This window comes from Dendropsophus ebraccatus, chromosome 12 (assembly GCF_027789765.1).
Source record: "Dendropsophus ebraccatus isolate aDenEbr1 chromosome 12, aDenEbr1.pat, whole genome shotgun sequence".
Lineage (NCBI taxonomy): Eukaryota > Metazoa > Chordata > Amphibia > Anura > Hylidae > Dendropsophus > Dendropsophus ebraccatus.
The window spans coordinates 71,002,831-71,023,617 of record NC_091465.1 but is presented as its reverse complement, the minus strand read 5'-3'; the positions used below and the strand labels follow the sequence as shown (position 1 = coordinate 71,023,617).

Sequence of the window (20,787 nt, the reverse complement as noted above, 5' to 3'; positions counted from 1 at the left end):
CATGGTAATATCACGACCCGACTCCCAGAGCTGTACGGGCTGTGGCTGCTGGAGAGGATGATGGCAGGGGGACACTGAGGGACACAGGGCACTGGAGGGACACTGAGCATCCCCCTGCCATCATCCTCTCCAGCAGCCACAGCCCGCACACCTCTGGGAGTCAGGTCGTGACATCAACATTTTATCCAGGAAGTGACATCACCATGTTATCCAGGAAGTGACATCACCATGTTATCCAGGAAGTGAAGCCTTCATGCAGTAGTAAGTGCAGGGAAAAAACACTTTATAAGCATTTACCATAATAAGTGTATATTGGGGATTTGTATAACTTTTGGGGGGCAATACAATACTTTTATAAAAATTTTCGCCGGACTTCTCCTTTAATACTAGTTATCTTCCTACTTCCCCAGAGCCCTTACTTACAGTGCCCAAAATGCTGCTGCACATGCTTTGTAGTCAAATTGAGGAGTCGGAGTCAGGACTTTGGCATACGGACTCCACAGCCCTGGCGATATGAATGGGGTGTTATATGCTATCACCATGGTGGAAATCTTCCCAAATAATATAGCAAGTCTGTGAGATTAGAAGTTCACTGTATTGTTCCCCAGCTTGCACTGCGTACGCTCAATGTGCTGTTTCATACGGCTACATCAGGTTGTATCTGCTTCCTATAGGATCTGTGGGGGGTGATGGTTTACATTGAGAAGAGTTTTGCACACTTCTTATGGAATAATTGTTCACATTGCTATGTGAGTCTCTTCTAAGTGACCTTCATTATTCAAGCTTATGAGACACATAGAAGGCTTCATAGCTACCCTCATTGTGTGGTGGGGTTAATTCATCACAGCACCAAGATCAGGCCTAAGAAGCACAATGACGAATCCACTGATTGGTTGGCTGGCATAGTGCCCAGGCATCTCTTATCTTGCCACAAGTATTATCTCTATAGACCTACCGTGCATTGTACTGCAAATCCCATTGTCATCATGAGCACTACAGGTCATGACATCTATTGTACACACTAAAGGAGAGAAGTGATTCATCCTGGGGGTGCAGTTCCTACCAAAGGGCACCAGGTGGCAGCAGAGCTACACAACTTTTCTCTGTAAGGTAAAGGGAACCTAAGGCAAAGCTTTAGAATTCTATGTAATGTATAGAAAGGCATAGGTAGAAGTTCCTAATGTCTATTAGGTCACATGTTAGGGACGATGTTCTTCCCTATCCATGTTTCAGCTCCGCGGCTAGGGATTTCCTGAACAGCCATGAATGAGGGGATCTATGAGTATCATCCCAACATTATCAATATAGTAGAAATCAAGGAGTCCATATACTGAGCTTATATAGAGGTTTCTGTTGTTAGTGACTAGGAAAGCGATTCTGAAATCACAAGTGTATTCAAAGAGGCGCTGTCAAAATTTTTGATGAGTTAGAGTGTTTAGACTGCGACGGATCAGGAGAACAAGTCGGGAGATGTCACAGCTCAGTGTGCTCCTTTCGTGGCCCTGTGTCATGTGACGAGACGGACGCTCATTCTACTAATCGGCCAAGGTCTAAACAGTCAAACCCTGACCCATAAAAACTGTTGACGTGTCAAACTAGTGTCAATCAAGTGAACTGCTATGACATCATGCTCCCCAAGTATAAAAGTGTCACTGTAATTTTTTTTTTTTTTTTTGCAGAAATCAATAGTCCAGGTGATTTTAAGAAACTTTGTAATTAGGTTTATTAGGCAAATATGCCATTATCTGCATTCAATAGAAAGAGAGACAGCACCGTATTGAAACTGTATAATAAATAGGCACATAAGATGCCGCTCACCTACGGCGGACGAGCTCCGAGCCCGACACCGCCTTGCGCAGATTAGAAGAATGCAGATTGGAGATCGCTGCGGGAGGTCCCAACAAGCAGAGTGGCCAGGAGTATCAGGCGCTGACCGGCTGTCCGTTTGCTACTTCCCAATGGATGATAGGAGACATAGTTCAGGATAAAAGTATTTATTAGTAGATGGACTACGCGTTTCAAGGACCTTCTCTTCATCAGATCCAGTGTCTCTTCGGCAGTATAAGTCAAAGGGATACAATTGTAGCTGTGCGCGTACAGTGTTCTGACAACTGGAGAGTCATGTGGAAAAGCGGAGGCCAATCTAGGAAGGAAGTGTGTCACGCTGATCCAATGAGAGCGCGGCAGTGAAAGGCAGTAAACGGTATTACACGAGGCGCCGCCTCCTGCCTTTCTCTTTTTTTTCCCCTTTATGATGCTAGGAGAGCTGGGTGACCTCCATCATACTGACTACTATACAAGATGCTGGAAAAGCTGGGTGACCTCCATCAGGCTGACTAGAAGATGCTGGAAAACTGGGTGACCTTCATTATACTGAGTACAGGATCCTGGGAAAGCTGGGTGACCGCCATCATACTGACTTCAAGATGCTGGAAAGCTGGGTAACCTCAATCTGGCTGACTACAAGATGCTGGAATGCTGGGTGATCTCCATCATACTGAGTACAAAATACTGGGGAACGCTGGGTGATCTCCATCATACTGAGTACAAAATACTAGGGAACGCTGGGTGACCTCCATCATACTGAGTACAAAATTCTGGGGAACGCTGGGTGACCTCCATCATACAGAGTACAAAATACTAGGGAACGCTGGGTGACCTCCATCATACTGAGTACAAAATACTGGGGAACACTGGGTGACCTCCATCATACTGAGTACAAAATACTGGGGAACGCTGGGTGACCTCCATCATACGGAGAACAAAATACTGGGGAACGCTGGGTGTCCTCCATCAGGCTGACTAAAAGATGCTGGGTAAGGATGCTGGGAAAGCTGGGTGACCTGAGTACACAGAGGGGGAAGGGGATCCTGTATGATACAGAACCCCCCCCCCCTTACCCATGTACTGTTCAGGACCTCCCCCCCCCCCCTGTATATATGGGCAACAGGCTCTGAACAGTACACAGGGGGCTACAGATACAGGATACCCTCCCTCCCCCTTACCATACTGCTTACTAGGCTATGGTGCAGGGGAGAGGGGATACTGTATAAAGATACCACTCAGATTCTGCTCATGGATGACTCCAGCCCCGCAAGGCTCCGCCCCCACAACTTTGGGCCCACCCCCTTCCACCCGCAGGGGGCAGCTCTCACAGCTCCTTGCTTCAGTAGTTAAGCAGAGAAACTGTGAGCCCCGCTGCCAGCTCCATCACTGAAGCAAGGAGCTGACATCAGGGAGCACTGCACACGCTCTCCCGGCCACAATAGTGACTCCGCCCCCTTGATCATGGCCCCACCCACACTCATTAGCGACCATGAGGGTGAATTTTTTTTTTCTTTTTTGTGCTCAGAAGGTGCCGCCCCCTGCAGGGTGCTGCCCTTTGCACCGGACCACGGGTGCCTAGTGGCAAATACAGCCCTGGTAGCATTACTACTGTATAGGAGCCTATAGGGGGGGAAAGGGAAGGAAATTGAAGGAAAAGTCCGGAGCCTAAGATGTTTGTCTGGCAGGTTCTGAAGAGATGAATTGCAGCTGAAAGAAATCATTATGGTGGTCCGGGCCAGATGGAGAGGAAAAGGGAAAGAGAACAACTCAGATCAAAGAAGACATCCCCTGTGAGTCACTGAATGAGTTTTTTGCATTTTGTAGAACGTTATCTGGTAGGAGTTCCCTGAGGTAGAAAAGGTTGGGAAACACTGGCCTAGAGGATAGGAGCTAGGGCAGACCTCCCAGAGGCTGTGTGTACAGGGGGAGCTGTGAAGGAGCTGTCTGTGTCTGCTTAGCTGCAGTTATTAGGAGTGGAGGCAATAGAGCTGGGCTAATAGAGCGGTCATTAGGGTTACTAGCTTCTGCACTGGGCTCCTTTACTAACCGCTTATGACGGCACTCAGAGGTCCCGGGCCCCGGATGTTTTAGGACCCTAGCAACGCCCCTGGTTATCGCTATGGTGTTCTTTACTGGTGTAGATACTGTAGAAGTAATGGCCACTCTGATCCTGAGAGAGTAGTGAACATTCTGCCAGGTGGCTGCACATACAAAGCTTCTCTCCATTAAAGTCTATTGAAGATATTGAAATTCTGGGAATGATCCTTGGCATAGTACCAGCTGACGCTGCCAGTGACACCATCTGATCTCCTTGTTCTTGTAGCAGGACTAGATAAGCCTATGTACTCACACAGTCCTGGCTGCCAGGGAGAGAAGGGTAGAGGCCAGGACTCAATAGCGTATTACAGATTCCTTGGCATGTTGTAACAGGAAATGATGAGTCTATATTGTTAGAGTTGAAGTATAAGGATGTACCATGACATGGAGTTTTCAGAAAGTGTCAAGACTACCAGACATAAGATTTTTTTTTTTTCTTTGTCATTACCCCAGCACCAATATTCAAAGACTTTCCCCGCTGCCGGCACCATATTTACAGATTGGGGGGGGGCTCAACATCAGGCCTTCCATATGGAACGTGTGTATAAGACCTTAGCAATGTAATGATCCCCGGGGGGACTTGAAAAGTTTAAAAAAAAATAAATAAAAAATAGTGTTTAAAATATGACATAGCCCCTCCCACAATAAAAGTTTCAATCACCCACCTTTTCCATTGTATATATAAAACACATAAAAAGAACATAATTATATATCGTTGCGTGCGTAATTGTCCGATGTAGTAAAATATAACGTAAATAGCGTAAACTAAAAAAGTACCAGAATTGCAGATTTTTTTGTTACTTTATATATCAGGAAAAAAAACATAATAAAGGTCGATCAAAACCTCTCGTCTATATGAATATGGTATAAATAAAAAATAGAGATCCCAAATAAGACTGTAAATAACATTGTAGGCTGAAAAATAAAAGCGCTATGGCTCTTAGAAGGCATGGAGGGAAAAGCAAAAGGGCAAATATAAAAAGTCCTTAAGGGTGTGTTCACACCTACAGAAAATAAGCTGCGGATCCGGTAAGTGTGAACGTACCCTAAGGGGTTAAAATGTCACTGTTGATTTTTTTCTTTTTTTTTCTTTTTTGCAGAAATCAATAGTTCAGGCGATTTTAAGAAATTTTGGATATGGGTTTATTAGGCAAATATGCCTTTATCTGCATTCAAAAAGACTTTCCCCAGGTCCCCCCCCCCTCCTCTCTCTCATTCACTGCTCATTATCAGGAAACCTTGACTCTTTTACATCAGTCGGGCCCTGTGTAACCTATGGAGGGGGGAGGAGAGAGGAGGGAGATTAGTTGCCAGCAGAGAGCAGAGAACAAAGAGTTACACAGCGGGAACTGTGTGAAAGCTGGTATTCAGAGGTCAGAGAGGTCAGTGCTGACTTTAGAGGAGATAGCCCAGTGATCTAGCTGTAAATTAACTCTTTGTTGTCCTGTTTTGGTGCCTCATCTCCCTCCACCCCTCCTCTCTCCATAGAGAATAATAAAAACAGGGGGAGGAGCTTCAAGCTGCTTTTTATGATAAAAATGCATTTTTTAGCTAATAAACCCAATTACAAAGTTTCTTAAAATCGCCTGTACTATTGATTTAATTTTTTTTTAAACAACAGTGACACAGGATCTGGCATTCTAGATCTGACCATGGCTCTTTTGCTTTTTCCTCTACTTTCCTTTCTGGCCTATACACTAGTTTGATGACATCTTTATAAAGTCACAGAGGTGACAATGACAACAATTATGGCTCCCCACCACCCTGCAGCCTATACCCCTAAAGACTTTACCATCACCTTTCATGGTTTTTTCTTCCCCATCACCCTCTTCTCTGGCTGCATATATGACACCTATCCGGCTTACATTTTCATTGTTACATGGGGTCAGAAATAATGCAAGCAAAAAAGCAGATGAGATTTCCTGCAGATTATCACTGATAAATCCTCAGCTGAGAAGAGTGTGCCATATTGTACCTTGTTTTCCCTCCTGGGGTTTTGTGGGTATTTCCTCCAAACAGTCTGAAGGGAACCAGCCGCTGCGACCTCTGGCGCTTCCTTCCCAGAATCCTCCTTCTCCCACACTCAAAACTAAGGGATACACAAGGTTTATGTTAAAGGCTATTTAAAGTATACAACTAATAACCAATAAGATACAATGTACATTGAAGAATAATCCGATGAATGCAGGTCTTTTATGGCTGGGTTCACACTGCGTTTTAGCAAACCGTTTTTCCTATCCTTTTAATGCAAAAAAACGGATAAAAAAACTGATGTTGTGTACTCAAAAACATAGTCGGCCACGTAATATTAAATCCAAAGCATGTGTAAATATATACAGAGGATACAATAGGGTCGGCAAAATGTGCAATAAATCCACAATGAAATGTATTGTTGAAGATTGTACCATGGCAAATCTGTAGCTGGAGATTTCTTTAACACATTCAACATTTTCTACATGCCAATCTACCTATTCATCCATATCGCCAGTCTGGCACCTATTTCGGTATCTATTCATCCTTCTATTTATCTGTCTTTATTTATCTTATATCTATCTATATTCTATCTATATCTATCTTATATCTATCTATATCAGGGCTAGACTATCCATCTGGCATTTCTGACAAATGCCAGATGGACCGGTCATTCTGTGGGCCACTTTTCTGGATCTTCCATTGCACGGTGCACTACAGGAGCTATAGCTGCAGGACAGTGCAATACACTAGGTACCATACGTGTTGTGGACTGCAGCTGTAACTCAATGTGGTGTAGTTTTCTATTGAGTCCTAGTGTCTAGCCTAGTGTCTCTGTTGAGAAATCTAAAAAAAATGACATTTGATGCAAAAAAATATTTTCCAGAGTTAGGCCATGTGCAGACTACATATGAGACCGGCTGTCCCGGTACTGAAGTACTGGCCGGATGATAGCCGGATGCGCCCGCATCAGAACTTCCACTGCACACTATGGAGTGTGCGACCAAAGCCGCTCACTCCACTGTGTGCACTGATAGGGTCTTCTGTGGCCGCTATTCACTGAATAGCGGCTGCCAAAAACTGACATATCAGTTTTCTACGCCTCCGCGAGAGATCCCGGCCGAAGCATATACTATGTGTATACGCTCCAGCTCGGATTCCATGTTAGGCAAAGCAACATATATTTTCGTAAAAAGTACAGCTGTTGTTTCCGATTACAACAACGGACGTACTTTTACGAAAATATACATTGTGTGAACATAGCCTAATAGCAGAGAAACGACACAATTTCAGGAGAAATACAAGGATTTACTAAAATAGCCAGGCTACGAGAACTGACAGGTCCTCTGTCATTGTGGTGTATTCTGCCTGTGATGGTGTCCGATTAGTGTTGTATTCTCTGCCAAATTCCGCTGTGCAGAGCCAATGTAGACCTGGTGTCTAACAACTGTATGGTGGTATTATTGAGGATATGAGTGCTTGTATAGTGGTAGTGTACATAGTCTATGTAGACCTGGTATCTGGTTACTGTATGGCGGTATTATTATTGACTATGTGAGTGCTTGTATAGTGGTAGTATATACCTGACCATGTGATTAGGTCAATCCTTGCCCCTATTTTATTTCTCTTGTTGTGTTCATTAAGTAAGTAGTGACAGGCTGGACCATCTTATGTTCAATATACTGCAGCAGCATTGTGTGACACTGTGTATTTTCAAGGATATAGCAAGGACTATATGGCAAGGACTATATTGAATGTGGGTTGCTGGGATTTGAGTGCCAGGATTACTTTTTAGTCCCAATCTGGGTCTGATCTATATTCTATCTGTCACCTATCTATCTGTCATGTATCTATCTATCTATCTATCTATCTATCTATCTAAAATTTAAAAAAGTTGCAGCACTCCAGAAGCTCTAAAAGAAAATTAATCTATTGTTCAGTGTATTCATCTCCTTTTTATACAATAGTAGTAATTTTTATTTAATAGTAATATTAATAATATAACAACAACAACACCAGTAAAACCAAACTAATATATACATATAACAATATATATAACAATATATAACAACATTAAAAGCAACAATAACAACAACATCATCATCAACAACAACAACAATAATATAAGAATAGTGCTATTATAATATATAATACATTTGTATGTGATAAAACAGGTATAATATTATGTATAGTGATAATAATATAAAAAATCAACTGAACTGTGACGCTAACTTAGTATCTGTGATTTTTAAAAGGAAACATCTAACCTGCTGACACCTCCCTATAGCGAATAAAGATAAGTGTCTTACAGTGCCCTGTGCGCTACAGGAAGATATCAGCAGATTAAGAAGCTTCTAACCTTCTGATAGTTTCCATTTAAGTATATGTGCACACCCAGTGCAAAAATTATAATGTAAAACCTGACTTAAAAGCCACACAAAAAAGGATCCACATTTAAAGTGACTCTGTACCCACAATCTGACTCCCCCAAACCACTTGTACCTTCGGATAGCTACTTTTAATCCAAGATCTGTCCTGGGGTCCGTTCGGCAGGTGATGCAGTTATTGTCCTAAAAAAATACAGTACTTTTAAACTTGAAGCCCTGTGCCTTACGGGAGTATCTGTGCCCTAACTTTGCACCCCCCCCCCCCCCTCCGTCCCTCCTCCCCAAGCTCTTCATCATTAGGAATGCCACTGAAACATTTTCTCCATGCTGAACATTGCACAGGTGCCTTAACGATCCAGCCCATGTGTCGCGCTGACACGGGTGAGGCAATTCCTAATGATGAGGAAGGTGGGTAGGAGGGACAGAGAGGTTGTGCAAAGTTAGGGCACAGATACTCCCGTTTGGCACGGGCTTCAAGTTTAAGGCTGGGTTCACACACAGTATATTTCAGGCAGTGTTTGGTCCTGTCATGTCAGGTCCTCATAGCAACCAAAACCAGGAGTGGATTGAAAGCACAGAAAGGCTCTGTTCACACAATGTTGTAATTGAGTGGATGGCCATCATTTAATGGCAAATATATGCTGTTATCTTAAACAACGGCTGCTGTATTGAAATAATGGCAGTTATTTACCGTTATATGGCGGCCATCCACTCAATTTCAACATTGTGTGAACATAGCCTTTCTGTGTTTTTAATCCACTCCTGGTTTTGGTTGCTATGAGGACCTGACATGAGGACCAAATACTGCCTGAAATATGTGTGTGAACCCAGCCTAAAAGTATTTTTTTAGGACAATAACTGCATCACCTGCCGAACGGACCCCAGGACAGATCTTGGATTAAAAGCAGCTATCCGAAGGTACAAGTGGTTTGGGGGGGTCAGATTGTGGGTACAGAGTCGCTTTAAGTGTGGACAATATTAACCTATCTGTTACAGCAGAACTGCTTCTTTTGCACCCTGTTCCAGCAAAGATCTGTGTGACATAGAGAAGTATTAGGTTACCACTAGGTGGCAGTGCTGCCCTGTCTGATCCATCAGTGTAGGAGTTAAAAATGATAAATGTCTGGCGTAACATTTTGGGATTTCTAATTCCGCTCCCGCTGAAAAACCACATTACTCCACCTCTGACATCTACTTTTTATGCCAAACAGATGTATCTCCGTATCTGACATACATTGTCAAGCAGTATTATCTAAATACTCGATTACCTGCTCCTGCCTGTCTAAGGCTATTCTAGATATGGCTGAATGGGGCTTGTAAAGAACCAGACACTTGCCAAAATGAGGAATAGGGGTGATTTTCAGATACAGAAATGTCTGCTACAATTCTGATATATATATATATATATATATATATATATATATATATATATATATATATATATCTTGAGAATGTTTCTTATTCCAAAGGAGAAGAACCATGTATATACCCCATATCCGTGCCTTTTATTATATCCTCATCTTTCCCACAGAAATATCCATTTTCAGCAAACATAACGCCCTGTGATATGGTTGGTGACATTGATGCCCGGGTAGTTTATCTCCTAGTTTTACATATAATTCACACACTTATAATATAAAGGGCTGGGTATTTACCTTTGACCTTCTCTCCTTTGCTGAGAGAGATCTCGCCTTCTCCCTGGGACTGGTAAGGTTTGGTGACAACAAACGTACGTCCCGGCACTGCTGAATAGAGTTTGCGTTTCGAGCGGTGATTCACAGTACCACCAGCAGGGGTGTCTTTGGCAGAACCACTAGAACTGGAGGAAAACACAAAAAGAAGAAGTATGTATTACTTTAACCCTTAAGGAGTACCTTAATGGTGCATTGTGATTGCACATATAATTGGGATAATAGCATAGGCCAAGGACAAATATAGCTGCTTTACATGTCATTAACTCAGCTCTGCTGCATCTATATTCACTAGTTAGACCATCATACTATGCCATAGTCTCTTTAAATGATTGTTTTGGTGCCAATGCTGCAGCAGCGCACACTGCCCGTGAACTACATATCCTTGCATCCCCTTCCCCGCACGGCTCTCCCCTTCTTATTCGCCCCCTCTGCTTAGTATGTGCCCACGGCTACCTCTGTAAATAATCATCGCAGCATTCTATACAAAAAAAGAGCAGTTTATACAAAAGGGTCCACAGACCATCCCACAGCTGTGACGTAAGTCTCAGAACACATGGACCATGAATAGGTTCCCCTATAGTCCAGTCAACCATAAAGTTATTATACCTATATTCTTATTCGTAAAGTTATTATATAGAGATGAGTGGACCGGGTTCGGGTTTGAGTCGATCCGAACCCGAACGTTCGGTATTTGATTAGCTGGGGCTACTGAACTTGGATAAAGCTCTAAGGTTGTCTGGAAAACAGCCAATGACTATATCCATGTTTTCCACATAGCCTTAGGGCTTTATCCAAGTTCAGCAGCCACCGCTAATCAAATGCCGAAAGTTTGGGTTCGGATCAACTCGAGCATGCTCCAGGTTCGCTCATCTCTATTACTATACCTATATTCTTTTTTTCAAACTGTATTTTTACTTTTTGGCCACAAGATGCCGCCACTGAGTATTCTCTATGTAATTTCCAACATATTGAAGTCTATGGAGGTTAATCCTCTACTCTTAATCTATCACCACTCAGTTCTAGAAAGTTCCCACCAATGGGACGTCAAGTTCCCTTACCTCTCCACTGGGATTGACCCAGTTTGACCCTTAAAAAGCTTGTATCAGTCAGTTGGGTAGTTCTGTCAGTTAGTGAGGCTCCCTATGTACATCATAGAGCTAAAATCAGGCTTCCCTCCTCCAGGCTGGGCTGTCCTACTCTGTGGTGAGTCTGTCCATAAGATGGCTGACACGGAGGAGCATGTGACCATGCCTCGCCTCCCTGTGTCCACCATAGGCATATACAGGCTCAGTGTTGGACACTGGGGGCGGGGCTAGGTCACATGCTCCTCCATGTCGGCCATCTTATGGACAGAAACACCACACAGTAGGACAGCCTGGAGGAGGGGAGTCTGATTTTAGCTCTCTGAGGTACACAGGGAACTGCTGTCAGTATATACAGTGAGTACCCATACTGTACACTGAGTAATTTTACTATAAAGTGGCCAACCCCTTTAAGATGGGCAACTACTGTCATATGGACCCACCTATCTACATCTGGGGTGACAACCTTCACTACAAGGGATACATCAGAAAGTTCTTCACCTGACCAGGACTGTCAGTGGTTGGTAAAGTTGCAAGTAAATCCGATTTGCCCCACTGATCTTTGCTTGATCTCCTTGGGTAAAGGATTCAGTATTTGATAATCAGTGATGAAAAGTACAGACGTGTGAATGAGGCCTGACATCTCCTATGGCTGCTTGTGTGGAACTACAGGTACCAGCTGGTTCCAACCAGTTATGGCCAAAGTGCTGGAAATGTGACAATTGCCATTCTCTCTCAGCAACAGGCTGTGTCCCTACAGAATCTGACATAGCTGAATATTGTCAGGGTGTCTATGGACTCATGGAGGAGGAGAATGGTTACGTGGGGGGGGGGAGATTTATCAAACATGGTGTAAAGTGAAACTGGCTCAATTGCCCCTAGCAACCAATCAGATTCCACCTTTCATTTTCCAAAGAGTCTGTGAGGAATGAAAAGGAGGAATCTGATTGGTTGCTAGGGGCAACTGAGCCAGTTTCACTTTACACCATGTTTGATAAATCTCCCCCATGGTGTCCATTACCAGGAGGAATAACAGAGGGCTCAGATACACTTTTGTTGCCAGACACTTTAAAGGGGTTATCCAGCGCTACAAAAACATGGCCACTTTTCCCCCAACTGTTGTCTCCAGTTCAGGTGCGGTTTGCAATTAAGCTCCATTTACTTCAATGGAACTGAGTTTCAAAACCCCACCCAAACTGGAGACAACAGTAGGGGGAAGTGGCCATGTTTTTGTAGTGCTGGATAACACCTTTAAACATTCTTGACATTGAAGCAATGTAAGTTTAGAAAGCAAGGAAGGCTTGGACTTTAGGAACTATAGGAGGAATAAGGTGCTTCAGACTGGGAATGATTTAACAAACAATTACCTATTATATGCAAATGAGACCTATGAAGATAAATGGCTGATAGGGGACCATGAGCTCAGCCAGAATCTGGGTCCCTCCATAGTCCTTGTTTTCCTTCCTGCTATTTCACGCTCTGTCTTGGCCATGAAGCCGTGTGGTGTTCTGCATTGCCTCTTCCCTCAGATGACTGCAGATAGAGGCTGCCAGGTGTTCTCAGGCTACGGATTCTGCATTATGCGACATTACTGCCACTTCTAAATATCCAGAAATAATCAGTCAAGAACTCGCCACCGGCAGCACAATGCTGTACATTGCTGAGTGACCGGGGATTGCAGCTTCAGCTTTACTTTACAGGTTCATGTTGCTAAGGAGCAGCCATTCTGTAAGTCACTAACAAGGAACCCGGCCTGTGGTGAACCTGCCCTGTCTATATTTTACAATTAGCTGATAATCTCTGAAGCTTCTGAAGCCAGACCTTCTCAGCTGATGTCTCGCTAGATGAAACATCCCCCTTAAATATCAAAGGGGTACTCCAAGGTGAGACTAACAATTCCTTCTATACTTGTTATTTTGTATTCAGTCCCTTTTCCCCATTTCTGAGCTGCTGCTTTCTGCTGAAGAAACAAAAAACTGCGTGTGAGCTTTTCTCTCTGTCTCCCCCTCCCTACCGAGATGGCTGATGTAAACAAGTCCCTGGCCAGCTGTATCTGCAACTTTGCATCTTCTTTGTCATGCTTGGAGGGTTAATCTGAGGTCAACATTGCTGATGTCCATATAGGGTTGAAGATAAGTCCGCTGTGTTCATAAGGTCCCAGCAGTGATGCCACCCCTCCATGCCTCCTGAATCTTGATTGACAGTCTTCTGTCTTCTCAGTTCCCGGCTGTTCCCACGCAGGAGCACTGGTAATCTGGAAGCCAGAAAGGCTTCCCAAAAAACATGCATGTGCTGAAGATGAAATGAACTGAAGAAGATAGGTCAGACTATGGAGTCATCGGTGCTCATCTGCATAGGCAATGACTTTAATGTCCAGCCGGAACAATCTAAGGATCGTTCGGGCAACCCCCCATGCTCCTCCCTGACCGCTGTCTGTGCGTGTAAAAGCATATCATACATATATAAGAGTTTTGTCACTTCTGAGTCACACCATACACTAGTGCAGTGGGCTGTTGAAGAGTACCTGGGCCGTCCACGAGGTTGTTTCTTGGACTCCTCTGTGTGGCGTCCCCGTGAGGGTGATCGACTTCGAGCCCCTCTTGGGCTACTGGAGCTTCTCAGAGTTCCCCCTGAGGCCTTTTGTCCCTGCAGAGTGACCGTATTGGCAGTGGAAGCGGAGAAGACCATCCAGTCAGGCAGTGATAGGCTGTTGTCGCTATTGGCACGTAAGAGGACGTGGGGAACAGAGAGAGCTTTTCCTCCTTCTCTACGGTGGACGGCATAGGAGGGAGATTCCTGGAAGGGCACTGAAAGTATAGCAAAGCAATTAGTACCATTTCTTATCGTTCAAATGGAGTCATATTAAAGGGGAACTATCAGCCGGTTAGACAAACCTAACCTGTTGATATGTTCCTATTGTGCAGAAGACACTAAGGATGGTATGTCTCTGACCTTCATCCTCAGTGCCAGACTTGCTCCACAGTCCAGTAAGACCATTAGGAGCACTGCACCCCCCCCCCCCCATAAGGCTGATCTGCCCCGGCAAGTTGCCCCTTTCTAATGATAATCAATACCCAGTTACCCTTTGAGTGACATTAAAGGAGTACTCGGGCAAATTTTTTTTTACAGATTTGTAATTTACGTCTATTTTAAGGTCTTCAGTCTTCCATTACTTATCAGCTGCTGTATGTTCTGCAGGAAGTGGTATATTCCTTCCAGTCTCATACAGTGCTCTATGCTGTCACCTCTGTCCAGAGCAGGAGAGGTTTCTATGGGGATTTGCTACTGCTCTGGACAGTTCCTGTCACGGACAGAGGGGGCAACAGAGAGCACTGTGTCAGACTGGAAAGAGTACACCACTTCCAGCAGCTGATAAGTACTGGAATACTTCAGGTTTTTAAATAGAAGTAAATTACAAATCTATATAACTTTCTGACACCAGTTGATTTTAAAATAAAAAAAAAATGTTGGAGTACCCCTTTAAAAAAGAAAAAGTCCAGCTTCCATTTACTTTTATGCCATAACAACTATCCAATGATGTCTCTTAGCAGCAAATAGAGTGGGTATTATCTCTTAATCCCCATAGACCACCAGAGACATCAGATATTTATTGCCAGACCCCGGTGGAGACGACAGAATTACCATTCCCTCCCCCCTTAATCCGCCTCACGTGAAATCATATAATGCTGCGCAGGTGGAACGCCGTCTCCCACTTTGCCACTCACCCACATCAGTATCTCGGTGACTCTTGATCAGTTCCCCTAATTCAAAATTTCCTGAAATAACAGCTACCTGTTAGAAGAAATGGGAATTGGAATGAGAACAAGACTTACATTAAGGAAATGTCTGGCTGGAAGACAGATGGGGAAGATCAGAGCCGAGAGTGACCCATAAACATTTAGGAAATGTGATGCAGATAAGAAAGTCTAGTAATGGCCGTGTGCAGATCTACTGACATGGAGATAGCTAGTCCGGATGAGATTGTGCATTCAATTGTGACAAATAATTCTAAATTATGCACAAGGCGTACAGCCGGGGGCAAGGAGAAGGAAATTAAAGAATAAATAGACACAACCATCTCTCTTTGCAATGCACATGGGAAGGGAATGTTAATACGGGCGGGGGGGCGGCCTGCTGGACCTGCTTGGTGGTCGGCTACACAGACACTGTCCAAGTGATTTAGTCCATGGAGGGGAATGTAATTAATCTTGTAGCCAGTCAGGCCTCCTGCAGGATATCAGCTTTATTCCTCAGCTCCTTGCCAAGTCTCCGACAGTGTATGAGATGAAATGCTCCAGCCACAGCCAAGAATATTGTGTTTCTGGATCACTCAGACAGTACGGGGATCCCTATGCCTGGACTACTATCCGGTGGCCAGACACTTCAGATTCGTGGCCAGGTTTTGTGTATGGTGGCAGCATGTTACTCCCCTAACTGCAGATAAGAGGGATCAGGCAGTTGCATTTCGCCATGCACAATCCTTTTGGTCTCAGGGGAGATAAGCGGCTACCAGACTCCCCATCCTCATCTCCCCTGACATCAGTCTGGCCAAGCATGGGTGCCTATAGGAGGTCAGGAGAGGCTAATGCTACGTTTACACAGAGCGATAATTCGCCCAATGGATCGTTTAACGATTTTGGAGCAACGATTTAGTTTTTATAAAGATCAGCGTTTAGACGAAGTTAAAAACCGTTTAAAAAATCGTTTTTGCGATCAGTTAAGATCATATTAAGATCGCTTAAGCCCATCTCACACATTGGGGGAGATTTATCAACCATGGTGTAAAGTGAAACTGGCTCAGTTGCCCCTAGCAACCAATCAGATTCCACCTTTCTTTTCCAAAGAGTCTGTGAGGAATGAAAGGTGGAATTTGATTGGTTGCTAGGGGCAACTGAGACAGTTTCACTTTACACCATGTTTGATAACTCTCCCCCATAGGGTAAATCAGCGAAGCGATCTGCAAATTTTTCGCAAACGACCAACGACAAATTGAGAACATGTTGAAAGATCAAAATGAACAATTTCTCGCTCATCACTTGATTTACTGTGTTTACACAAGCCGATTATCGCTTAAATGCGATCGTTATCGCGAAAATCGTTCCGTGTAAACGCATCAATACTAATGTGAATGACCAACCCTAACATTTTGCACCTGGATGCAAAAAAGACAACTTAAAGAAATAAACAGGGGTTTAAATCAATGTTCTACATATGGCCACTAGGTGTCTACCTTCACTGTGCATATGTAAAGCAGCTGCTGCTTGTCCACATTCAATATCAGAGAATTCTGGGGGTGCTCGCATTGTGTGGTCAGCTCTCCTGTCACACAGCACCAAAACCTCTGTAACATACAGTGACATTATACTGACATACATTATCTCTTGGTTGGCATGCATGGCTGATAATATATTTGGCATACGTTAATTGCCTGTAGTTGATATACAACCTGCATGAAGAACAGGTGTCTTTCCTTGCATGCACATTCAAAGGACTGGGACGTCCTGTGTTTGGACCGTTTTTTTTTTTCTTTTTTCTATTATTGAACAGAGAAAAGACCAAATCTTCACAGAGGGAGCACGAACCACTGTTTGGCTATACGTATAACATTGATAAAAGATTTTTTTTTTTTTTAAAAAGGGAAGTTTATTGTAAAACTGCCTGCAATTACAACCCCCTATTACTTAAAAAATCATGACAGGTACAGTTTAAAGGTTTTTTTTTTCGGTGCCACAAAATTGTAGAACACAGCCTCAAGCTGGCATATAAATACCCCAATCGCCCACCAGTCCCTGCTGGACACACTTTCTGTCTTTGGCTTGACATTGCAAACACTCTCTTAAAGGGGTTATCCAGTGCTACAAAAACATGGCCACTTTCTTTCAGAGACAGCACGACTCTTGTCTCCAGTTCAGGTGTGGTTTGCAATTAAGCTCCATTCACTTCAATGGAACTGAGCAGCAAAACCCCACCCAAGCTGGAGACAAGAGAGTTGCTGTGTCTGGAAGAAAGTGGCCAAGGATGACCCTTTTAAACAGCTCCTATAATGTGGAGACCCACCAAACACCTCTGTATGCTCAATGTCTGACCTCTAGTGAGCATGACATAGGAGCAATGAGAACTGCAGGACCCCATTGAAAAATCTGAAAAAGGACCTCCAATAGTGTGCCAATGGCCGTGATGTTCATTTATAAGGTAAACGGGCAATAATGACCCCTTAGACACCAAGGCGACCCTTGCACCCCTATTGGTTGGTTGTATAAAATGCACAATCAATATAAGAAAGGAAAAAAGAATTACAAGTAAAGTAAAAGTGTGAGATCCAAACCTGGAAGGGGGTCTGTCCACTGTGGTTCTTTATATCTTTGCTCGCCCCTCGGTACAGCAATACTCGAGCACAGCTCTCCTGGAGGACAAGGGAAAAAACAGACAGGTAATTGAGTGTGAGGAAAGAAGGTAAGGGCCCTTTTACACGGAAAGATTATCTGACAGATTATCTTCCAAAGATTTGAAGCCAAAGCCAGGAATGGACTATAAAAAGAGAGCAGGTAATAGAGGAAAGCCTGAGATTTCTCCTCTATTCAAATCCATTCCTGGTTTTGGCTTCAAATCTTTGGCAGATAATCTGTCAGATAATCTTACTGTGTAAAAGGGCCCTAAGGAACAACCAGGTGCATACATGATGATTAATGACAAGGTAAGTACAGACTGCCAGAGCAAGACTAAGGGCCCTTTTACACAGAAAGATTATCTGACAGATTATCTGCCAAAGATTTGAAGCCAAAGCCAGGACTGGATTTGAAAAGAGGAGGAATCTCAGGCTTTCATGTATGACCTGATCTCTGTTTATATTCTGTTCCTGGTTTTGGCTTCAAATCTTTGGCAGATAATCTGTCAGATAATCTTTCTGTATAAAAGGGCTCTAAGGGGAATTAGACAGATGAAATAAGATGAAAGTGGAGACTGGAGTGGGGATGAGAAGCTTCAGCACATACATCTATCTGAGCCGGGTACAGGTGAGCAGGAAGGATGATAATGTATGGATGCTCGGCAGGGGCGTAGCTAGGATTCACGGGGCCCCATAGCAAAAAATTTTAAGGGGCCCCCCTCCCCTACGCAGAACACAAAGCCATATATATATATATATATATATATATATATATATATATATATATCTGCTTTACTGCTCGTGCACTGATAACCCCTGACCTCTGCATGGAGCTCTGCATATTTTCCTTTCCTACTTGATTGAAGCAGCTGAGAACAGAGGTCCGAGGTTATCAGTGCAGTGAAGCAGAGATCTCTGTCTTCTGCTTGTTAACTGTTTTTTGTGTTGCAGCATGTAAGTAAACATTGGGTCACTTACACACTGCAGTACATAAGGGGTTAAGCAGAAGGACACACGCTCTTACCTTCTCCCCTGGGCCCCCCTCCTGCCTGGGCCCAATAGTAACTGCCTACCCTGCCTCTATGGTAGCTAAGCCACTGATGCTCGGATAGAAACAGGTATTCTAGGGACATGGGGGGAATCGAACTGGTGTAAAGCAGAATTGCCTTAGTTGCCCCTAGCAACCAATCAGATTCCATTTTTTTATTCCTCATAGGTTCTTTAAAAAATTAAAAGTAGAATCTTAGAATCAGAATGCAGCGTTACTTTACACCAGTTTGATAAATCTCCCCCATTGTATGTTAACTTCACAAACTGCACAATCTTCTGCACATGATTATCCATTTGATTTACATTCATTGTCCCATGTATCGTAAGAGACAGATACTTCTCTGCCAGCCAATCCTCTATGCCTGGGTGGGTATCCTGTACATCCTTGGAGGGGTCGGGGTGGAGTTTTTAGAGTAGAAACCTTAATACCGCCAGAGGTAACACAGAATTTGGGAAAGCATGCAAACCCCGCCCCCGACCACTTCAGGAGAAACCCTCGAAGCTAGGAATACCATGGACAATAGGCTTGTTGTAGGCTGGGTTGCATTTTCATTTACTCCAGCCAAGATATGTAATGTGAGGAACTACTAGTCCTATCCAAGGACCTCCTTCCATGTTTATGTATCTACTGGTTGCATTAAATTACAAATCTATATAGCTTTCTGACACCAGTTTTTTGTTGGAGTTCCCCTTTAAAAGTTAAAATTCTAAATCTCAGAATCTTGCCCAAAAAGAAAGAGTCAACCATCTGATATAGGCCTGAAGGTGACGGAAGGGGAAGTTCCTCCAATAGATGGCACTAGAGAGGTTTTTCCTACTAGATGAGAGATAATTTACATATTTGTTTACCCAAGAGGCATTGCCTGGTCTGTAAGACTCTCTACACAAGCTATTAGTCTCTACAAGGACAATAACAATGGTGCCAGTCCACGCAAGATGGGCTGTTACATCCGCTGTGGAAATCTATGGGTCAGCGTAGGATTTTTTAATAAATCCACGTAGAATTTCCTTCAGGGTTATTACGGGTCTCGCTGTAATCAAAATAATTCGATATGTAACTTTTCTACATACAATTTTTTCTACAAACTAAAGGAGGGAGCGCTATGTTTGGGGCCTATTGAGCGAATATAATATTTCAAGAAATGTGCAAAAGTAGATAACAAATAATTCTACAAATTCTATGAGATGTGCAGAAAATGACACCTGCAAAGTGGTGATACACTGCAAGGCAGCCGCTAGGAATCACATGCAGTATCCTAAGAGACATACGGTAAGTGCTAACAAGCTGCGATCATAAAATGAGGATGCTGCTGAGCTTCATGTTAAAGAAAAGGAAGATACATGAATCACCCATCACTGTATCATTATGGCCAGCAGGGGGTGCTATATTCCATAGTCTAGCTAAGTATTTTGTGTGCTATGATTGTTGTATGGAGTACATGTGTATATGGGGAGGGGGTGTCAGGCATTCATCATAATAATTGTATAAAACAGTACAATCTTTCAGTTTAACCAACACAGACCCAGGATGTGCATGTATAAACTTTTTATTCATAGGTCTGGACAAGTAGAACTAGTAAGACAGAGTTCATCAGGTCTTTTATACCCTCCAAGTTGTTCTCCATTCAGGACCCAGTGCTCACTCAGTTGTGATCATCAAAAAACCTGATTGTCTAAAGTGGACACCCCCTTTAGGCAACATGGCCGCCGGCATGCTGAAAGGTTTAATTCAAACAAAAATACATACTCTAAAAACTTTATTTATTTATTTCAAATTAACTAGGACCAGAAAGCTATGCAGATTTGTATTTTACTTCTATTTGAAAATAGTCTTCCAGTACTTATCAGCTGCTGTATGTCCTGCAGGAAGTGATATACTCTTTCCAGTCTGACACCGTGCTCTCTGCTGCCACTTCTGAACTCTTAAGAGCAGTAGCAAGTCCCCATAGAAAACCTCTCCTGCTCTGGACAGTTCCTGACATGGACAGAGGTGGCAGCAGAGAGCACTGTGTCTGGAGATAATAAACCACTTCATGCAGGGCATACAGCAGCTGATAAACACTGGAAGGCTTGAGATTTTTTTAAATAGAAATAAATTCAAAATCTGTATAACTTTGTGGTACCCATTGATCAGAAAAATATAATTTTTTTACAGGATTTCCCCTTTAATAACTGTAAATACAACCACAAAGTAAACCTGTCGAATTCTGGTCTATAGAGGGCATAGATGGTATAGTATTGTGACTACTTAATGGATAAAGAGGTATAAAACTAATAACCACAATTATAGCCAA

At 43.3% G+C, this 20,787-nt stretch overlaps 1 protein-coding gene across 1 annotated transcript in view; it reads right to left on the bottom strand.

The window, feature by feature from the left end:
• The window catches only part of SHANK1 (SH3 and multiple ankyrin repeat domains 1), a 197,747-nt gene that overhangs the window by 120,911 nt on the left and 56,049 nt on the right, over window positions 1-20,787 (bottom strand). Inside the window, exons 9-13 of the mRNA XM_069946701.1 lie at window positions 17,384-17,461; window positions 14,784-14,850; window positions 13,583-13,865; window positions 9,938-10,101; window positions 5,900-6,013 (exon numbers count right to left, since the gene is read on the bottom strand). Of these exons, the coding sequence (XP_069802802.1) occupies window positions 5,900-6,013; window positions 9,938-10,101; window positions 13,583-13,865; window positions 14,784-14,850; window positions 17,384-17,461 (706 nt within the window). The remainder of the gene's footprint in view (window positions 1-5,899; window positions 6,014-9,937; window positions 10,102-13,582; window positions 13,866-14,783; window positions 14,851-17,383; window positions 17,462-20,787) is intronic.